At 44.6% G+C, this 19,757-nt stretch overlaps 1 protein-coding gene across 2 annotated transcripts in view; it reads right to left on the bottom strand.

Annotated features, from left to right (window-relative positions):
• Positions 1-17,863, bottom strand: part of LOC120992370 — an 82,842-nt gene extending 64,979 nt beyond the window's left edge. Inside the window, exons 1-3 of one of the 2 annotated variants that reach the window (XM_040421324.1) lie at positions 17,780-17,863; positions 13,811-13,872; positions 13,430-13,540 (exon numbers count right to left, since the gene is read on the bottom strand). In XM_040421324.1, coding sequence (XP_040277258.1) covers positions 13,430-13,540; positions 13,811-13,862 — 163 coding nt within the window. In that variant the 5' untranslated portion in view covers positions 13,863-13,872; positions 17,780-17,863. Of the gene's footprint in view, positions 1-13,429; positions 13,541-13,810; positions 14,179-17,779 lie in introns of those variants that run through there. The other variant, XM_040421316.1, reaches the window with a different exon arrangement.
• Positions 17,864-19,757: the final 1,894 nt, after the last annotated feature.

Below are 19,757 nucleotides of genomic sequence, written 5' to 3'. Positions count from 1 at the left end.
GACCAAACTCCCCTTTTAATGCGCCACAAACAACCGCAAACAGTCCATTTGCCCAACTGCAAACTCGCCATTTGCACAAGGTTGGATACAAAGCTAGCTATGTCCCGTTGATGTCATTGAAGGTTTCTTCCTCCACCCAGCCACGTACAACACCAAGGGTCCCCGAAAGGTGAATTGAATTGATTTTTCGAACGGGGAGATGGTTAAAAAAACGCTGGCTCCCTCCCCTTTGTTTGAATCCACGGTCACTGCGTCTGCGCCGTGCAATTTACTCTCACACCCGATATGAGTGGTATTTTCTGTAGTTCACTTCTCATCAGTTTAATCCCTGTTACCTCCCCAATCTGGGGTCCATTTATTGAATTGATTTTTCGAACGGGGAGATGGTTAAAAAAAGTTGGCTCCCTCCCCTTTGTTTGAATCCACGGTCATTGCGTCTGCGCCGTGCAATTTACTGTCACACCCGATATGAGTGGTATTTTCTGTAGTACTATTCTCATCAGGTTAATCCCTGTTACGTCCCCAATCTGGGGTCCATTTATTGAATTGATTTTTCGAACGGGGAGATGGTTAAAAAAAACGCTGGCTCCCTCCCCTTTGTTTGAATCCACGGTCACTGCGTCTGCGCCGTGCAATTTACTGTCACACCCGATATGAGTGGTATTTTCTGTAGTACTATTCTCATCAATTTAATCCCTGTTATGTCCCCAATCTGGGGTCCATTTATTGAATAGATTTTTCGCAAGCGGAGATGGTTAAAAAAACGCTGGCTCCCTCCCCTTTGTTTGAATCCACGGTCACTGCGTCTGCGCCGTGCAATTTACTGTCACACCCGATATGAGTGGTATTTTCTGTAGTACTATTCTCATCAGTTTAATCCCTGTTACGTCCCCAACCTGGGGTCCATTTATTGAATTGATTTTTCGAACAGGGAGATGATAAAAAAAACGCTGGCTCTCTCCCCTTTGTTTGAATCCACGGTCACTGCGTCTGTGCCGTGCAAGAAAGGGATACCACATCCAAGGGAGGTCAATGGCTGCAATGTGATCGAGCTGAAATGTGGGACAAGTTATTAAATCGTAAGGATCGAATGAAAGGGACAATTAAAGACAAATTTTACAAATTTAATTCCCTGTCACCTATGCAGAGAAGAGGTTTTTCATCGCCAGAAATGCGTTGCTACCCACCAATGGAACAGATGATTTTTTTAAATGTCGGTCCCTGTCATCTATGCAAAGCAGGGGTTTATTCACGGCAAAAATAGTAAAATGTAACCCAAGAATGTAACAGAAAAATTTATGAACCTGTCTAGGTAGAGCAGGGGTATATCACAGCAAAAAATTGGTGAATGTCACCCTACTATGTAACAGAAAAATTTGTGAAATTTATTAACCTGTCTACCAGGTAGAGCAGGGGTATATCACAGCCAAAAATTGGTGAATGTCACCCAACTATGTAGCAAAAAAATTTGTGAAATTTATTAACCTGTCAACTAGGTAGAGCAGGGGTATATAACAGCAAAAATTGGTGAATGTCACCCGACAATGTAACAGAAGAATTTGTGAAATAAATGAACCTGTCAACTAGGTAGAGCAGGGGTATATCACAGCCAAAAATTGGTGAATTTCACCCAAACATGTAACAGAAAAATTAGTGAAATGTATTAACCTGTCAACTAAGTAGAGCAGGGGAATATCACAGCCAAAAATTGGTGAATGGTGAGTTCCACCTTGTGGGCACGTCGCTTATGAGGCAGTGAGCGGGAAGGCCGAAGTTACGCTGCAGTGCTGACAGGCGAGCAGCAGCAGGGTGAGAATGCCAAAAGCGCGCACAGACGGCCCGCACTTTCTGCAGCAGCTCCGACATGTCGGGGTAATTTTTAAGGAATCTCTGCACCACCAAATTCAGCATATGCTCCAGGCAAGGGATGTGCGTCAAACCGGCTAGTCCCAGAGCTACTACAAGATTTCGCCCATTATCGCACACCACCTGGCCGGGCTTGAGGCTGACTGGCACAAACCACTCATCGGTCTGTTGTTCAAGGCCCGTCCACAGCTCCTGCGCGGTGTGGGGTTTGTCCCCCAAACAGATACGTTTAAAAACTGCCTGCTTTCGTTTACCCCTGGCTGTGCTAAAGTTGGTGGTGAAGGTGTTACACTGACCGGATGAGGAGCTGGTAGAGGATGAGGAAGCGGAGTAGGAGGAGGAAGCAACAGGAGGCAAACTGAAGCGCCCTGCAATCCTCGGTGGTGGAAGGACATGCGCCAAACTGCTATCCGCCTCAGGCCCAGCCGCCACTGCATTTACCCAGTGTGCTGTTATGGAGATATAATGTCCCTGACCGTGCTTCCCTACATGGTTGTGAAGGAAAGGGATGGCTCGCCTTGAAAAGTAGTGGCGGCTGGGCACGACGTACTGTGGGACAGCCACCACCATAGAGCTTTTAAAACTATCTGTCTCCACCAGATGGAATGACAGCATTTCAAAGGCAAGTCATTTAGAAATGCTGGCATTCAGGGCTAGAGATCGCGGGTGGGTAGGTGGGTACTTCCTCTTCCTCTCCAGCGTTTGGGATATGGAGAGCTGAACGCTTCCGTGTGACATTGTGGAGATGCTTGGTGACTCAGGTGTTGGTGTTGCTGGCAGATCCTCTGTTTGAGGGGTGCCAGGTGGCACTGTCACTGCAGAGGTGGATGAAGAGGCCGGGACTGCAGCAGAAGAGGAAGCAGGAGGAGCCAGAGACCTTTCTTGGTTTTTGAGGTGTCTACTCCACTGCAGCTCGTGCTTTGCACTTAAATGCCTGGTCATTCAGGTTGTGCTCAGGTTGAGAACGTTTATGCCTCGCTTCAGGCTCTGATTGCACAGCATGAAAAACCACTTGTGTCTTGTCGTCAGCACATTGTCTGAAGAACTGCCATGCCAGGGAAATCCTTGGAGCTGGCTTTGATGTGCTTGGTCCCTTGCTGCGGTGGGCAGTAGGAGGCGTACTGTCTAGAGGACGGCCGCTCCGCTTTTGCACCCTGCTCCCTCTTCTGCTGTGCTGGTGGCTCTGTGCGAGCACCGCCTCTTCGTCCGAAATACATCGGTCACTCGCATGACCTTGATTCCATGTGGGGTCGAGGACCTCATTGTCCTCCACATCATCTTCCACCCAGTCTTCACCCCTGACTTCCTTGTCGGTCTGCACTCTTTCGAAAGCCCCAGCAGTTGGCACCTGTGTTTCGTCATCATCCGAGACGTGCTGCGATGGTCCTCCCATGTACTCATCTTGAAAGATAAGTGGTTGGGCATCGGTACACTCAATCTCTTCCCCTTCTGGGGCAGGGCTAGGTGGATGGCCCTGGGAAACCCTGCTAACAGAGTCATCAAAAAGCAGAAGAGACTGCTGCATGACTTGGGGCTCAGACTGCTTGGCTGATTTGCAAGGGGGTGAGGTGAAAGACTGATGGACATCGGCTGCAGGTGCCAACTGTGGTGGGCAGTAGCAGGCGTACTGTCTAGAGGACGGCCGCTCCGCTTTTGCACCCTGCTCCCTCTTCTGCTGTGCTGTTGGCTCTGTGCGACCACCGCCTCTTCTTCCGAACTACATAGGTCACTCGCATGACCTTGATTCCATGTGGGGTCGAGGACCTCATCGTCCTCCACATCATCATCCACCCAGTCTTCACCCCTGCCTTCCTTGTCGGTCTGCACACTTTCGAAAGCCCTAGAAGTTGGCACCTGTGTTTCGTCATCATCTGCTGCGATGGTCCTCCCATGTACTCATCTTGAAAGATAAGTGGTTGGGCTTGGGTGCACTCAATCTCTTCCACTTCTGGGGCAGGGTTAGGTGGATGGCCCTGGGAAACCCTGCTAACAGAGTCATCAAAAAGCAGAAGAGACTGCTGCATGACTTAGGGCTCAGACTGCTTAGCTGATTTGCAAGGGAGTGAGGTGAAAGACTGATGGACATCGGCTGCAGGTGCCAACTGTGGTCATTCAGCAGGAGACTGGGTGGGAGACAATGTGAAGGAACATAATCCACTATCAGCAACCCAATCTACCTCTACTTGTTCAGGCCTCACCATTCTTAGAGCAGCATTAGGCCCGACCAAATACCGCTGCAGGTTTTGTCGCCTACTCGCACCTGAGGAAGAGGTTTCACTTGTGCGTGTAGCTGGCACAGATCGACCACGTCCTCTCCCTGCAACAGGAGCTCCACCAGCAGCACCACGACCTAGGCCACGTCCCTTATTTGACGCTCTCCTCATATTTTTTTAATTTAGGATCTTGCCCTAAATGGGTGTTTAATTAATAGTAAAAAAGAACGACAGTATGTAAAGGGTGTATCTCACACGGCTTGAACCAGACTAGGCCTCAATTAAAGTTTTCTTTGCACAAAATGGCTGTATTTCAAATGGCTGAATCAAACCCCTGTGTGTATAGGGGGGATCACACACGCCCTGAATCAGTGTAGGCCTGAATTAAAGATTTATTTGCACCAAATGGTTGTATTTCAAATACCTGATTCAAAACCCTGTATGTAAAGGGGGGATCACACGCGCCCTGAATCAGTGAAGGCCTGAAGTAAATATATCTTTGCACAAAAAGGCTGTATTTCAAATGGCTATATTTCAAATGCCTGATTCAAACCCCTGTATGTAGAGGTAGTATCTCAGAGGGCCTGAACCTCTGTAGGCCTGAAGTAAATATATCTTTGCACAAAAAGGCTGTATTTCAAATGCCTGATTCAAACTCCTGTATGTAGAGGGAGTATCTCACACGGTCTGAACCAGTGTAGGCCTGAAGTAAATATATCTTTCCACAAAAAGGATGTATTTCAAATGACTGTATTTCAAATGCCTAATTCAAACCCCTGTATGTATAGTGGATCACAAACGCTAGCCAAGTGACTAAGGAAAGATTTTCCATCAGATCCTTCATTAGATGTACATCAGTGGGAGTGGTGTATCTTTTGACTTGCCAATGTGGTGCACAGTATGTGAGTAAGACCAGACGTGAATTACGGAGACGTATTGGTGAACACCTACTGGACATCAAAAATAAGCGTGATACATCTGTGGCACGCCACGTGTGTGATCATCATGGGGGCAACCCAGATGTGCTGAAGGTCCAGGGGATTGAGCACATTGTGACATCCATTCGCGGAGGGGACATTGATGTGCCATTTCTTCGCAAAGAGACTGAATGGATTTTCAAACTGGACACGGTACACCCCAAGGGACTAAATGAGGCAGTTTCTTTATCCTGCTTCATTTAAGATACCATGGGCGAGAATATGTGGTCCATCACTTTGCCCCAGAGATTCTGGGTGTTATTCATATAGAGTGTCTTTTGAATGATGCTACCATCCCGCATGAATTACGGAATGGTGGCTCTTATTATAGATACTTATTTCAATCAACATGGCTGTTTATGTGGATTATCTAAGCACTTATTGGTGTTACTTCTCCTGTATAGACCTTCCTTATACACCCTGATCAATTCTTTATAGCGATGTCACTCGACTATTTAGACTGCATTCGAATATTCCCCCATAAAATCGAGCATAGTAATGCTCCTCCCCGTGAGCGCATGACGATGTACTGTGCGACGGTCACGTCAGGGAGCGTGTCAGAGGACGCGCCTCCGTCCCTGATTGGAGACCAGTGCCGGCACACACTCTCGGGGGGCGGGTCTTAGATTATTTATATCCGGCGTGTGGTTGGCCGCACACGGCCATCACAGCGTCGATGTACACACGCTACAGTGTGGTAGCTTTATTTTATTTGACACTGTAATGAAGTAAGCTCGCTCCTGATGATACATGATACATACCTGTCATGTTGAAACGCGTAGAGCGATTTGCTGTGTCATCCATCGCTCACTAAATAGGGCAGCTTCAGCTTATTTGAGCGCATTGCTGTATTTCAATTGCCTAATTAAAACCCCTGTATGTAGAGGGGGTATCTCACACGGCCTGGACCAGTGTGGGTCTGAAGTAAATATATCTTTCCACAAAAAGGATGTATTTCAAATGACTGTATTTCAAATGCCTGAATCAAACCCCTGTATGTAGAGGGTGTATCTCACAGGACCTGAACCAGTGTAGGCCTGAATTTTATATTGGTGCACCAAATGGCGGTATTTAAAATCACTGAATGTAACCCAAATGTATTAAGGGTGTATCTCACAATGACATCTGCATCAAAGGCTGCCAACAAAATTTTTGGAGCCCAAACGAATGTTTGTTTAACAACTGAATTTGACAGCAGTATATAAGCCTGTAATTTCACACGTGCTGATGCTGCAAGGCCTGAAAATAGTGTTTTTTGTCAAATAAGTGTGTTTTTCAAACCCCAGAAAATGATGGGTGTATCTCTACCTTAAATTGCACACTGACTAATACAGATGTTGTAGATTGCCCAAAAAGTGTTTTTTTGCTAACAGAATATGAATGCTGTATATATTCAACTTGAATTTACTACTTGCAGATCTGGCAAATACTGTTTTTTGAAGAGAAAAAATGTGTTTTTCAAACCCCAGAAAATGATGGGTGTATTTCTACCTTAAATTGCACACTGACTAATCCAGATGTTGTAGTTTGCCCCCAAAAAATGGTGATTTGCAATGTCCCAAAATCTCAGATGCAGTGCTGGTGCACTGAGCATGCATAAAATGGCCGCCGCCCCCGCCTAACTAACAGAATTCTAAAAGTTAGTATTTTTGGTCAATGAGCTCAGGGCAGGGTAAAACGATATTTCCCTGCACCCACACAACTATTTGTCTGTAGATCGCTGAGTTAGATTCTCTCCTATTCTCTCCCTGAAATCACAAGTCCAGCAGCATCCTCTCCCTACACTTGTAACAGCAGAGTGACGTGCAGCGCTACGTGACACAAGCTTATATAGAGCCTGGGTCACATACTGCTCTGGCCAATCAGAGCCATGCCATTAGTAGGCATGGCTGTGATGGCCTCTTGGGGCAAGTAGTATGACGCTTGTTGATTGGCTGCCAAACTTTTACGAAAATGTTCGGGTTTTGGTCCGGGGTCCAAAAGTTTATTGTTCTACATGTCTTTGATAAAAAAAAATGCAATAAGTGTATATTTATTGGTTTGGGTAAAAGTTATAGCTTTACAAACTATGGTGCAAAAATGTGAATTTCCGCATTTTGAAGCAGCTCTGACTTTCTGAGCACCTGTCATGTTTCCTGAGGTTCTACAATGCCCAGACAGTAGAAACACCCCACAAATGACCCCATTTTGGAAAAGTAGACACCCTAAGGTATTCGCTGATGGGCATAGTGAGTTCATGGAAGTTTTTATTTTTTGTCACAAGTTAGCGGAAAATTATATATATATTTTTTTTTACAAAGTCTCATATTCCACTAACTTGTGACCAAAAAAATTAATTTTACATGAACTAACCATACCCCTCACGGAATACCTTGGGGTGTCTTCTTTCCAAAATGGGGTCACATGTGGGGTATTTATACTGCCCTGGCATTTTATGGGCCCTAAAGCGTGAGAAGTAGTTTGGAATCCAAATTCGTAAAAATGCCCTGTGAAATCCTAAAGGTACTCATTGGAAATTGGGCCCCTTTGCGCAAAGTAGGGCAATGTTTTTGGGGTGTCTTTTTACATATACCCATACTGTGTGAGAGAAATATCTCTCTAAAAGACAACTTTTGCCATTTTTTTTATACAAAGTTGTCATTTGACAGAGATATTTCTCACACAAAGTTTGGGTATATGTAAAAATACACCCCAAAACACATTGCCCTACTTCTCTTGAGTACGGTGATACCACATGTGACACTTTTTTGCAGCCTAGGTGCGCAAAGGGGCCAAAATTCCAAAGAGTATCTTTTAGGGAGGGCATTTTTAGGCATTTGGATTCTCACGCTTTAGGGCCCCTAAAATGCCAGGGCAGTATAAATACCCCACAAGTGAATTTTGCAAAGAAGACACCCCAAGGTATTCCGTGAGGGGCATGGCGAGTTCCTAGAATATTTTTTTTTTTGGCACAAGTTAGCGGAATTTTTTTTATTTTTTTCTGTTGTTTTTTTTTCCTTACAAAGTCTCATATTCCACTAACTTGTGACAAAATTTTTTTTTTTACCTGAACTAACCATACCCCTCACGGAATACCTTGGGGTGTCTTCTTTCCAAAATGTGGTCACATGTGGTGTATTTATACTGCCCTGGCATTTTAGGGGCTCTAAAACGTGAGAAGAAGTCTGGAATATAAATGTCTAAAAAATTCTACGCATTTGGATTCCATGAGGGGTATGGTGAGTTCATGTGAGATTTTATTTTTTGTCACAAGTTAGTGGAATATGAGACTTTGTAAGAAAAAAATAAATAAAAAAATTTCCGCTAGTGCCAACTTGTGCCAAAAAACAAATTCTTCTATGAACTCGCCATGCCGCTCAAAAGTTATCTTTTTATAGCGCCACAGCGATTTTACGGTGTTTTTGCAGTGATCCGAAAAAATAAATTCTGTCACTGCGGTGGGGCGGACTGAACGCAAGTGTGCGCACAAGATCAGGCCTGATCGGGCGAACACTGCGTTTTTTGTAGAGCCTATTGCGGACAAGAAAAGGCATTTTCTATATAGTTCTGCCAATTTGCGGATCCGCAAAATGCGGAAAGCACATTGCCGGTGTCCGTATTTTGCAGATCCGCGGTGTCCGTGTTTTGCGGATCAAGGAGTCTATATGAGGATCCGCAAAACACATACGGACGTCAGAATGGAGCCTTACAGGGGGGTGATCAATGACAGGGGGGTGATCAGGGAGTCTATATGTGGTAATCACCCCCCTGTCATTGATCACCCCCCTGTAAGGCTCCATTCAGACGTCCGTATGTGTTTTGCTGATCCGTGGATCCGCGGATCCATGGATCCACGGATCCGCAAAACACATATGGACGTCTGAATGGAGCCTTACAGGGGGGTGATCAATGACAGGGGGGTGATCAGGGAGTCTATATGGGGTGATCACCCCCCTGTAAGGCTCCATTCAGACGTCCTTATGTGTTTTGCGGATCCGCGGATCCATGGATCCGCAAAACACATACGGACATCTGAATGGAGCCTTACAGGGGGGTGATCAATGATAGGGGGGTGATCACCCCATATAGACTCCCTGATCACCCCCCTGTCATTGATCACCCCACTGTAAGGCTCCATTCAGACGTCTGTATGTGTTTTGTGGATCTGTGGATCCGCAAAAAACATACGGATGTCTGAATGGAGCCTTACAGGGGGGTGATCAATGACAGGGGGGTGATCAGGGAGTCTATATGGGGTGATCAGGGGTTAATAAGTGATGGGGGGGTGTAGTGTAGTGGTGTTTGGTGCTACTTTACAGAGCTGCCTGTGTCCTCTGGTGGTCGATCCAAGCAAAAGGGACCACCAGAGGACCAGGTAGCAGGTATATCAGACGCTGTTAACAAAACAGCGTCTGATATACCTTTCAAGGGTTAAAAAAAAAATCGCATCTACAGCCTGCCAGTGAACGATCGCGGCTGGCAGGCTGTAGATGCACTAGTTTACCTGCCGTTCCTGTGAACGCGCGCTCCTGTGTGCGCGCGTTCACAGGAAATCTCGCCTCTCGCGAGATGACGTGCCGGAGCGTGAAGGAGGAATAAACCTGCCGCCTTCGGACCGCAATCCTGCGTTATACGGTCCGGAGGCGGTTAATAAGCAATTCTATACCTGACAGTCTGATCTGAGGTCTGATATTAAAGGGAACCTGAAACTGGGATTTTGGGTATATAGCTGAGGACATGGGTTGCTAGATGGCCACTAGCACATCCGCAATACCCAGTCCCCATAGCTCTGTGTGCTTTTATTGTGTGACTGAGGGTCATTATTCTGAATGGAGGGCCACTGGGTGTTATTATACTGTGTGTGGGGGCATTGGGGGGAGGGGTCATTATAGAAACATAGAATGTGTCGGCAGATAAGAACCATTTGGCCCATCTAGTCTGCCCAATATACTGAATACTATGAAGGATGGCCTTATGCCTAAACTCCTTCACTGTATTTGCAGCTACCACTTCTGCTGGAAGGCTATTCCATGCATCCACTACTCTCTAAGTAAAGTAATACTTCCTGATATCACTTTTAAGCCTTTGCCCCTCTAATTTAAAACTATGTCCTCTTGTAGCAGTTTTCCTTCTTTTACATATTCTCTCCTCTTTTACCTTGTTTATTCCCTTTAAGTATTTAGCAGTTTCTATCATATCCCTTCTGTCTCCTCTTTCTTCCAAGCTATACATGTTAAGGTCCTTTAATCTTTCCTGGTAAGTTTTATCCTGCAATCCATGTACTAGTTTAGTAGCTCTTCTCTGAACTCTCTCCAAAGTATCAATATCCTTCTGGAGATGTGGTCTCAGTACTGAGCACAATACTCCAAATGAGGTCTCACTAGTGCTCTGTAGAGCAGCATGAGCGCCTCCCTCTTTCTACTGGTAATTCCTCTCCCTATACACCCAAGCATTCTGCTAGCATTTCCTGCTGCTCTATGACATTGTCTGCCTACCTTTAGATCTTCTGAAATAATGACCCCTAAATCCCTTTCCTCAGATACTGAGGTTAGGACTGTATCACTGATTTTATATTCTGCTCTTGGGTTTTTACGCCCCAGGTGCATTATCTTGCACTTGGAACTAAGTACTCGACCTAACAGTTAGAATTCCTGTTAGGTCGAGTGGAATATATATTGGCTCACAATTATTTTGCATTTGAGCGGGAGTTCTATGTGCAGCGCACGGGCACCGCCATGGGTACCAGATTCGCTCCCAGCTATGCCAATTTGTTTCTGGCTCAATGGGAAAGGGAGGTCCTTCTACCCAGGCTGGGGGCGCATCTGGTCCTATGGCAACGCTACATAGACGACATTTTGTTTATTTGGCAGGATACAACTGAATCCCTAGATTTGTTTCTAAATAGTATCAATACCAACGAGAGGAATCTTATTTTTAGCCCCAATACCAGCAAAGAAAAGGTCGAGTTTTTGGATCTAGAGATAAGGGTGAAGGAAAACCAACTACATTGTAGCACATTTTTCAAGCCAGTGGCTAAAAACAGCTTCATCAGATTTGCCAGTTGCCATCTTCCACGATGGCTGCTAAATGTACCAACTAGTCAGTTTCGTAGATTGAGGCAAAACTGTACGGGTGATAGCAAATTTGAGGAGGAAGCCACTGGCTTGAAACAACAATTTTTGGAAAGGGATTACCCAGCCCAGGTAATTGATAAATCATTAGAAAAGGTAAAAGAAATGGAAAGAAGAGATTTCTTCTTGGTTAGCCATCCGCAACCACAGGACAAAACATTGAGGATTATCCTTCCTTTTAATTCCCAGTATAGGTTGATGGAAAGGAGTATTCAAAAACATTGGGGACTCCTATTGAATGATAAAGTGATAGGCCCCCTTTTGAGTGACACACCCAAGATTACGTACACACGGGCTAATAATTTAGCTGGTAAAATAGCCCCGACGGTCAAAGTGAGGCAAGATAGCCACAAAAAAGATAATTGGTTGGCAGTGAATGTTTTTTTCAAGTGTGGCAGATGCGTTTTTGATGCGATTGTCCTTCAGATGATCGCAGGACCTTGCAGTCTTCTCCATGATAGTTTTTACTTGTTTTTTAACTTGTTTAACATGTGGATTTTTAACATGTGTAATTGTGTAAGGGTATTTATTGTTTTAGTGTTATGAAAGGAGGCATGCATGATCATTGAAATCCACTCCTGATATTAGGAAATGCACTAAATAACGTGGGATTGTGGGTAATGACATCCCATTTATAAGGAGTGAGGATCCGCTCACTCAGTTGGCCACTGAGGAAGGGGCATAAGACCCTTAAACGCGTCTGGCATTACAGAGTGAGCGTGGAATCATACTAAGGATAAAGGAAGCCTGGAACTAAAGAAAATAAGAAATAACGCAAAAAGATCTGCTTGAATCCAAGAGATGGAGGAGCAGTCGCTCAAATAGTGACGTCAGCAAAGCGTCTATCCGGTCCCCTGGACAACCAGGTCACGTGGGAAGCCACGTACGGCCGGGTACACCACGTGGGACGCTGCGAGTGTACGGCCGCCTGGAAACAACGCTGTGGAGAGGCAGTGAAGAGGGGTAAGACCGGGCTCTTAGGTGAGCACTACAAGATACAAGAAAAGACTGTAAGTAACGAAACTATTGAGCTTCAATGATATTTGACATTGCTTATGCTTGAAGCACGCTAGAAGACACTGGAATTTTATTGCAATATCAATACTGCTTAGCTTGGTTCCGGCTAACTAGCAGTTTCTACGCCTAACTACAATAGGACTATTGGGATATTTCTACGTCTAACTACAATAGGACTATTGGGCCATTGCTGGTACGCTGTCACATTATTAAACAGAGACATTGTGGCTGTATGTTTCACCAGTACGCCTACAGCCATTGGATCTTATCCCCATTATAATCATATATTGAGCATCATTGATTACGTGTGCCTTATGTATAATTTATTTTAGGGGTATGTTTTTAGACTAATAAAGTCCACTATCTTTTGTACTATCTGTGTTTCCCTTCTGAGTGTGCCCCTTCATATTGCTTACATTATCTTGCACTTATCAACATTAAATTTTAGTTGCCAGATTTATACTGTATATAGGCCACTGGGGGTCTTTATACAGAGTGCGAGCCACAGGGTTAAATGTATAAAAATGCCAAAAGGGGGCCCACTGAGATCTATCGCCCAAGGGCCCACTCAAACCAATGCCAGACACCTGTTGCCATCTTCTCCTACTGCCACCATCTTGTGTTGTTACCGCCATTGCTGTTGTGAACCGCTCTACTCTGTGACTGGTTCACTATGTTGCTTCCTCTTGAGCTCTTTTCACAGTTTATTTGCAAACATATAAAAGTGTTTTTTTTTCTGCAAAACTACAGCAGTCATAATTTGCACAATGGTATATTTCTGACCTGCTGTAGGAGACCTCCAATAACATGTAATTGGCTCTATGGAGATAATTCTAGTGACATAGGGATATACAGTACTAGTGTGAGATGGGAGGCCACCGAAGAGGATGTTGCAGTAGTCTAGTTGGGAGCTAATGAGGACAAGCACTAGCACTTTAGATGATTTGGGATTGAGGAAGGATCATATATGAGAAATGTTTGTGGAGGCTGTAAGAGGTGATATGGGCTTAGGGGTGAAGGTAGAAAGACAGGAAAGAAAGTGTGGAGTCAATAACTGCGAATAACAAGTATGGTGACGGGCTTGAATGATATGAGGGAAAGAGAATGAAGTCGGTTTTCTCTATGTTGAGTGTTTTTAAGCATCAATTATCATCTAGTCAGAGCTACTGCCATTCCCCTTCTCCGCTTTGTCTGCCCTCAGGGGTTTGCTGCACCAGAACAGAGCCATGAGGGACATATTACTCACCAGTACCACCTTCTGTGTATGAGGATCCACACCCCTCTCCTGATGGGCAAGTGATGTTGTTGGCTGGGCATTTCGTGAATACATGCAAACCCCCAGAACAGTTAGAGTAACCTAAAAAAGATGTCAAACAGTCAGGACACTGGTCACTTATTACAATATTTGCCATTACATTTCTTTATTTTGCTTTGTTAATGAGATCAGTGGCATCTGAGAATGATGTTCAATATAGCCCAGCTCACACCATGATCTGGAGAAAGGGAAGATCTGTCCTACACATGACTGTTATCATTGACAATAATATGAATAAATCCATAACAAATCAAAACAACTAAATCAGAAAAGACAACTAATTCAGGTCTCACAATGTTTCCAAAAACTTACTTGTTGCTGCAAGAGCCGAGAGGAGGCAGAGGATTCCAAACAGGGAGCTCATGGTTCTGCTCTTGAAGACAGGACGTAATGTGAAGGTTTTTGGGTGTAACATGGGAGGATCTTAATTATGTTCATGAAATGAAAACTCCCCAGTAATAAAAAAGTTAATGCTCTATAAAAAATAAATCCCTGGCAAAATAAAATGGAAAATAACAAATGCACAGGAGGCTGCAGTGCCAAGGACTTACTGGTCGTGCACTTACAGTATAAATTGCTACGTAATTAAACTGACACAGGCTTGCTCTCCCCCTTAACTAGACACAGCAGATAAGGATTATATACACATGAAGAATGTGCTACAAAGCCGTTAAAGAGGAAATGTCACGTGCGTTATTAGTGGCAGGTGACTTTAATGCGGTACTTGACCCTGAACTGGATCGGTTCTCTTCGCTTTCTGGACGCGGTCACAGTGGGTCCCCCTTGATTGCTGTGTGCGAGGAGCTGGCGCTGGTTGATATCTGGCGCCACCTCTACAGGGAAAAAAAATCTTTTCATGTTTTCGCCAGTCATTCGGGTCCATGTCCCGTATTGATCTGGCCTTTGCAAGTCGGGATCTGTGTGGCCGCGTCCTGAGAATGAGGTATGAGCCGCATGGAATATCGGATCATTCCCCAGTTCTGATTGCGTTTGTGGAGGCTCCAATTACAGGAAGAATCTTTAAATTGAACTCGCATTGGTTTGAGGTGATAGGGGAGCAATCCCGGGTAGATCAGGACATACAGGAATTTTGGGGCTTCAACGTAGGCTCAACTCATATTCATTATGTGTGGGATGCGCTGAAGGCCCATATTAGGGGCCTCTACTTTATTAAAATCCACAGATTTAGAATGGAATTACGACGTAGGGAAAAACAACTGGCAGATTTAATTAGGAGTTTGCGTGCCGCATTGATTGACTGTCATGAGGAACAACTCATTGGTCAATTAAAGGAGGCTAATTGCAACTTAAGACACTTTTATATAAAAAAGCACAACATAAGCTTCTATTTCAAGGCCAGAATCGTTTTTGCGAATCCGGTAAAACGGGCAGGTTTTTGGCTCGTTTGGTGGCCAATCAGAGAGAGGATTCCACTATAAAAGAAATTAGGAACCCACAGGGAATTGGGGTGAGATCCGCAGAGGAGGTTAGAGAGGAGTTTGTGAAATACTATTCTACCCTTTATAAATCTGAGTCTATAATTAGTCGTACTGAGATGGATCAATACCTACAACAATTGGCGCTCCCTCAGTTACCTACTCAAGACAGAGAAATGTTGGAATCCCCCATCCTTTTGGAGGAACTTCAAGCGACTCTCCCGCTCCTAAAGTATAGTTCATCTCCTGGCCCAGATGGGTTGCCGTTTGAAATTTATAGGTACCATGCCAAATCCCTCTTGCCGATTCTTCTCCAAGTTTTTAAGGAATCTTTTGCATTTGGCTCCTTACCACCATCATTTAGAGTAGCAGTAATTACCTTGGTCTTGAAAAAGGAGAAGGATCCATGCGATGTGGGGTCATATAGACCCATATCGCTATTAAATATGGACTATAAGATTTTCGCAAAAATTCTGGCTAACCGCTTGAAGAGAGTTATAGCTGGTCTGGTTCACCCTGACCAGACAGGCTTTATCCCGGGCCGCCAAATACAGGCGAGTATTTATAGGGTCTATCTGAATTTGTCAGTTGGGGGCAGTGTGGACCACTCCGTCCTGTCATTGGACGCCGCAAAGGCGTTTGACAGGATGGAGTGGCCTTTTCTCTGGGCTACGATGTCTTGTTTTGGCCTTGGGAACGTATTTTTGGAGATGACCCAAATGCTATACGAACAGCCAGTTGCATATATTAACATCAATGGCATGAGATCTTCCCCGGTTACGATGCGGAGAGGGATGAGACAGGGTTGCCCCCTGTCTCCTCTCCTCTTCGCTCTCTTTATTGAACCGTTGGCTTGTCGGATTCGTTTGGAGAATCGTATAGCAGGTTTCCGGGTGGCGGGTGTTAGCGATAAAATAAGCCTGTATGCAGATGATGTGATCTTGTTTCTGGACCAAGGGTGGAAAATCCTTCCGTTTGTTATACAGCTAATTGAAGATTATGGTAAATTATCAGGCTATATGATCAACTGGACAAAGTCATCGCTCCTCCCGCTGAACCGGAAAGCTGTAGATGTGGGGAGTCGAGTCCGTGTCTTGGCCCCTAATGATTCTTTGGATTATTTGGGGGTTAAGATCGGGGTCCCTATAGATAGGTTTTATGAACTCAATCTGGCCCCAGTGCTGAATAAAGTTAGGATCAAAGTTGGCGCTTGGCGGAAACTGACATTGGCACAGACAGATCGAAATGCATTGATCAAGATGATTATTCTGCCTATAGTCTTGTTTCCGGTGTGTGCCTCCCCTATTTGGATTGATGATATCTTTTTCCATAGATTGGAGACCTTGATTAATGACCTAATTTGGGGAAGGAAGGGGGTGCGTATAAAGCAGAGATATCTATGGCTCTCGGAGGCAGATGGTGGGTTGTCACTACCTTTTTTTAAGGGTTATTATTTTTGCGCACAGATTCAGCGATGTTGTTATTGGAAAGAGAGTTTACTTTCACGGTATTTGAACATAGTTATTGACACCCCAATAGAGAATATTTTTTCATATTTGGAAACTGGATCTATGGGAATGAGGAAGTCCTTACTGGTCCCTCACTCACTACAGAGGGTGTGGAACAGGCTTAAGGAGATTCTTAAAGTCCCCGGTCCGTTTGTTTTCACCCCTTTGTGGAGGAATGGGGCGCTGGAGGAATTCTTCAAGATTACAGACTTTGGTTATTGGTCACGAAAAGGCATCTACATGGTGTCTCACCTTTTTCATTTGGGTCGTTTTAAAACACCTCAGGAATTTGGTTTTAATGATAGTTCACCATTAGAGGTATTTATGTATGCACGTTTGAAACATGTCTTTGAAGCCTCTAGGAATAGGGGTCGTATTTTTCCACGAGAGAATATATTTTTTGACTATTGTGACGCCCAGAAGTATGAGAAGGTGAAAATATCTAGATTATATGCTAAACTCCGAATGGCACTGGCAACGGTAACACCTTTTAAAAGCCCAAGTAAATGGGAGCAAGAGCTGAATTGCTCTCCTTTACAGTGGCCTACTATTTATAGGAACGTGCGAAGGGCGTCAGTTTCCAGTGCGCATAGATTAATTCAATTTAAGATTCTTCATAGACTTTACTACACGCCTAGGGTCCAAGGGAAATTTCCACAAAATAGGGACCGGGACTGTTGCTGCCCTAAATGTGGATATGTTAATGCGAACTATGTCCACATGTTATGGAGCTGTAGTAAAATAAGAAAATATTGGGATGAGGTTTTCTCTGTCCTACAAAAGGAATCCTCAATGAACTATAACCCGGGGATCTTGATAGTGATCTTTGGAGACTATGGTTCAGAAACGGAAGTCCCTCCCCGGGTTAGACGGATTTGGATGAGAGGATTGATGGTAGCGAAAGCTATACTGGTCAAGTACTGGGGTTCTATCTCCCAGCCTTCTTCAAGGGAGTGGGATCTATACCTTCAACAAATTAAAATCTATGAGGATATCGGAAAGAATCGGAGAGTTGCACGCAGAGCCATGTAGACATAGTTTGACATGACTAATGTACTTACTGTTTGTTGTATTTGAATGAATTGAGGGGAACGACAGCCAATGGGGGGGGGAGGGAGGTATAAGGATATCTATGATTGATATACTATATACACTGAAGTGGTTTATATTGGTCTATGTACTACTTCTAGGATTGTTATATTACATACATTGTTGTATTGGTATTAATTTTATGACTTTCTATAATAAAAATAAAATTTAAATAAAAAAAAATAAAAAAAATGAGGAAATGTCACCGTTCCAAGAAAAAAAAAAAGAAGATATTTATTAATCCTAGCAGTGTGCCAGCCTTCTCTCCGGTCTGAGTGAGACACTGTCCTATGGGAAGCAATGTCACAGTGTGATCACGTGAGATCAATCTGCAGCCGGAGGATTGGTGTGATGCAGAGCATCACAGCCTGGAGAAACCGCCTTTACCAAAATAAGTGAAATGACTAGGAAGATATCTGGATGACATGCCTGGTGCTAGGGGCCATAAATGAAGAATGGGTAGGGGTACTGTACATAAATATGACTGAGAGATTGCCATGGTCATGGAAGCATGGAAAACTAGAATATATCCATTTATATCTCAGGTTCTTTTTAACCCTCTTGTAGATTGTAAGCTCTCATGAGCAGGGTCCTCTCCCCCTCAAATATTGTTCACAAATCTGTCTTAGTGAGCGCTTATCCTTTGCCGAGATAATCCATCCCACCTCACAGGTGTGGCATATCAAGGTGCTGATTAGACAGCATGAATATTGCACAGGTGTGCCTTAGACTGCCCACAATAAATCCACTCTGAAATGTGCAGTTCGATCACACAGCACAATGCCACAGATGTCGCAACGTTTGAGGGAGTGTGCAATTGACATTCTGACTGCAGGAATGTCTACCAGAGCTGTTGCCCGTGCAATAAATGTTTATTTCTCTACCATAAGCCGTCTCCAAAGGCGTTTTAGAGAATTGGGCAGTACATCCAACCGGCCTCACAACCGCAGACCACGTGTAACCACACCAGCCCAGGACCTCCACATCCAGCATGTTCACCTCCATGATCGTCTGAGACCGGCCACCCGGACAGCTGCAGCAACAATCAGTTTGCATAACCAAAGAATTTCTGCACAAACTGTCAGAAACCGTCTCAGGGAAGCTCATCTGCATGCTCGTCATCCTCATCGGGGTCTGGACCTGAGTGCAGTTCGTCGTCGTAACCGACTTGAGTGGGCACATTCGATGGCGTCAGGCACGTTGGAGAGGCGTTCTGTTCACGGATAAGTCCCGGTTTTTACTGTTCAGGGCAGATGGCAGACAGCGTGTGTGGGGTCGTGTGGGTGAGCGGTTTGCTGACGTCAATGTTGTGGATCGAGTGACCCATAGAGGCGGTGGGGTTATGGTATGGGAAGACATATGTTATGGTCAACAAACACAGGTGAATTTTATTGATGGCATTTTGAATGCACAGAGATACCGTGACGAGATCCTGAGACCCATTGTTGTGCCATTCATCCACGACCATCACCTCATGTTGCAGCATGATAATGCACGGCCCTATATTGCAAGGATCTGGACACAATTCCTGGAAGCTGAAAACATCCCAGTTCTTGCATGGCCAGCATACTCGCAGGGCATGTCACCCATTGAGCATGCTTGGGATGCTTTGGATTGGCATATACAACAGCGTGTCCCAGTTCCTGCCAATATTCAGCAACTTTGCACAGCTATTGAAGAGGAGTGGACCAACTTTCCACAGGCCACAATCAACAACCTGATCAACTCTAGGCAACGGAGATGTGTTGCACTGCGCGAGGCATATAGTGGCCACACCAGACACTCACTGGTTTTCTGGTTTTCTGAATTGGTCTTTTGTGTATGTAGAAAATGTTTCAGATCTTTGAGTTCAGCTCATGCAAAATGGGAGCAAAACCGGAAGTGTTGCGTTTATATTTTTGTTCAGTGTGTGTATATATAGCTTGACAAAGGCCTCATTGAGTAGGCCGAAACGTTGCTGGGAATAAAGTTTTTGGGTCGTCACCCTACCACCAAAAGCTGGAAGTGCTGCCTCGTTATTTGATGAGTATATACCGTGGAGGAGAGGCCGATCTCTGTGAGGAGTTGCACCCAGGGCAAGTTATCTGACTGTGCTGCTGCACTATTGGAGATTTTATATATATATATATATATATATATAGACTTGGGAAAATGAGGAAGCAGCACACTGTAGACAAAAGGGTGCACAGCCGACCAATATGGACCAGCACCTGGGTCCAACAAATG

This window comes from Bufo bufo, chromosome 1 (assembly GCF_905171765.1).
Source record: "Bufo bufo chromosome 1, aBufBuf1.1, whole genome shotgun sequence".
NCBI classification, from domain to species: domain Eukaryota; kingdom Metazoa; phylum Chordata; class Amphibia; order Anura; family Bufonidae; genus Bufo; species Bufo bufo.
Note: the sequence above shows the minus strand (reverse complement) of the source record. Positions and strands in the feature narration are given on the sequence as shown.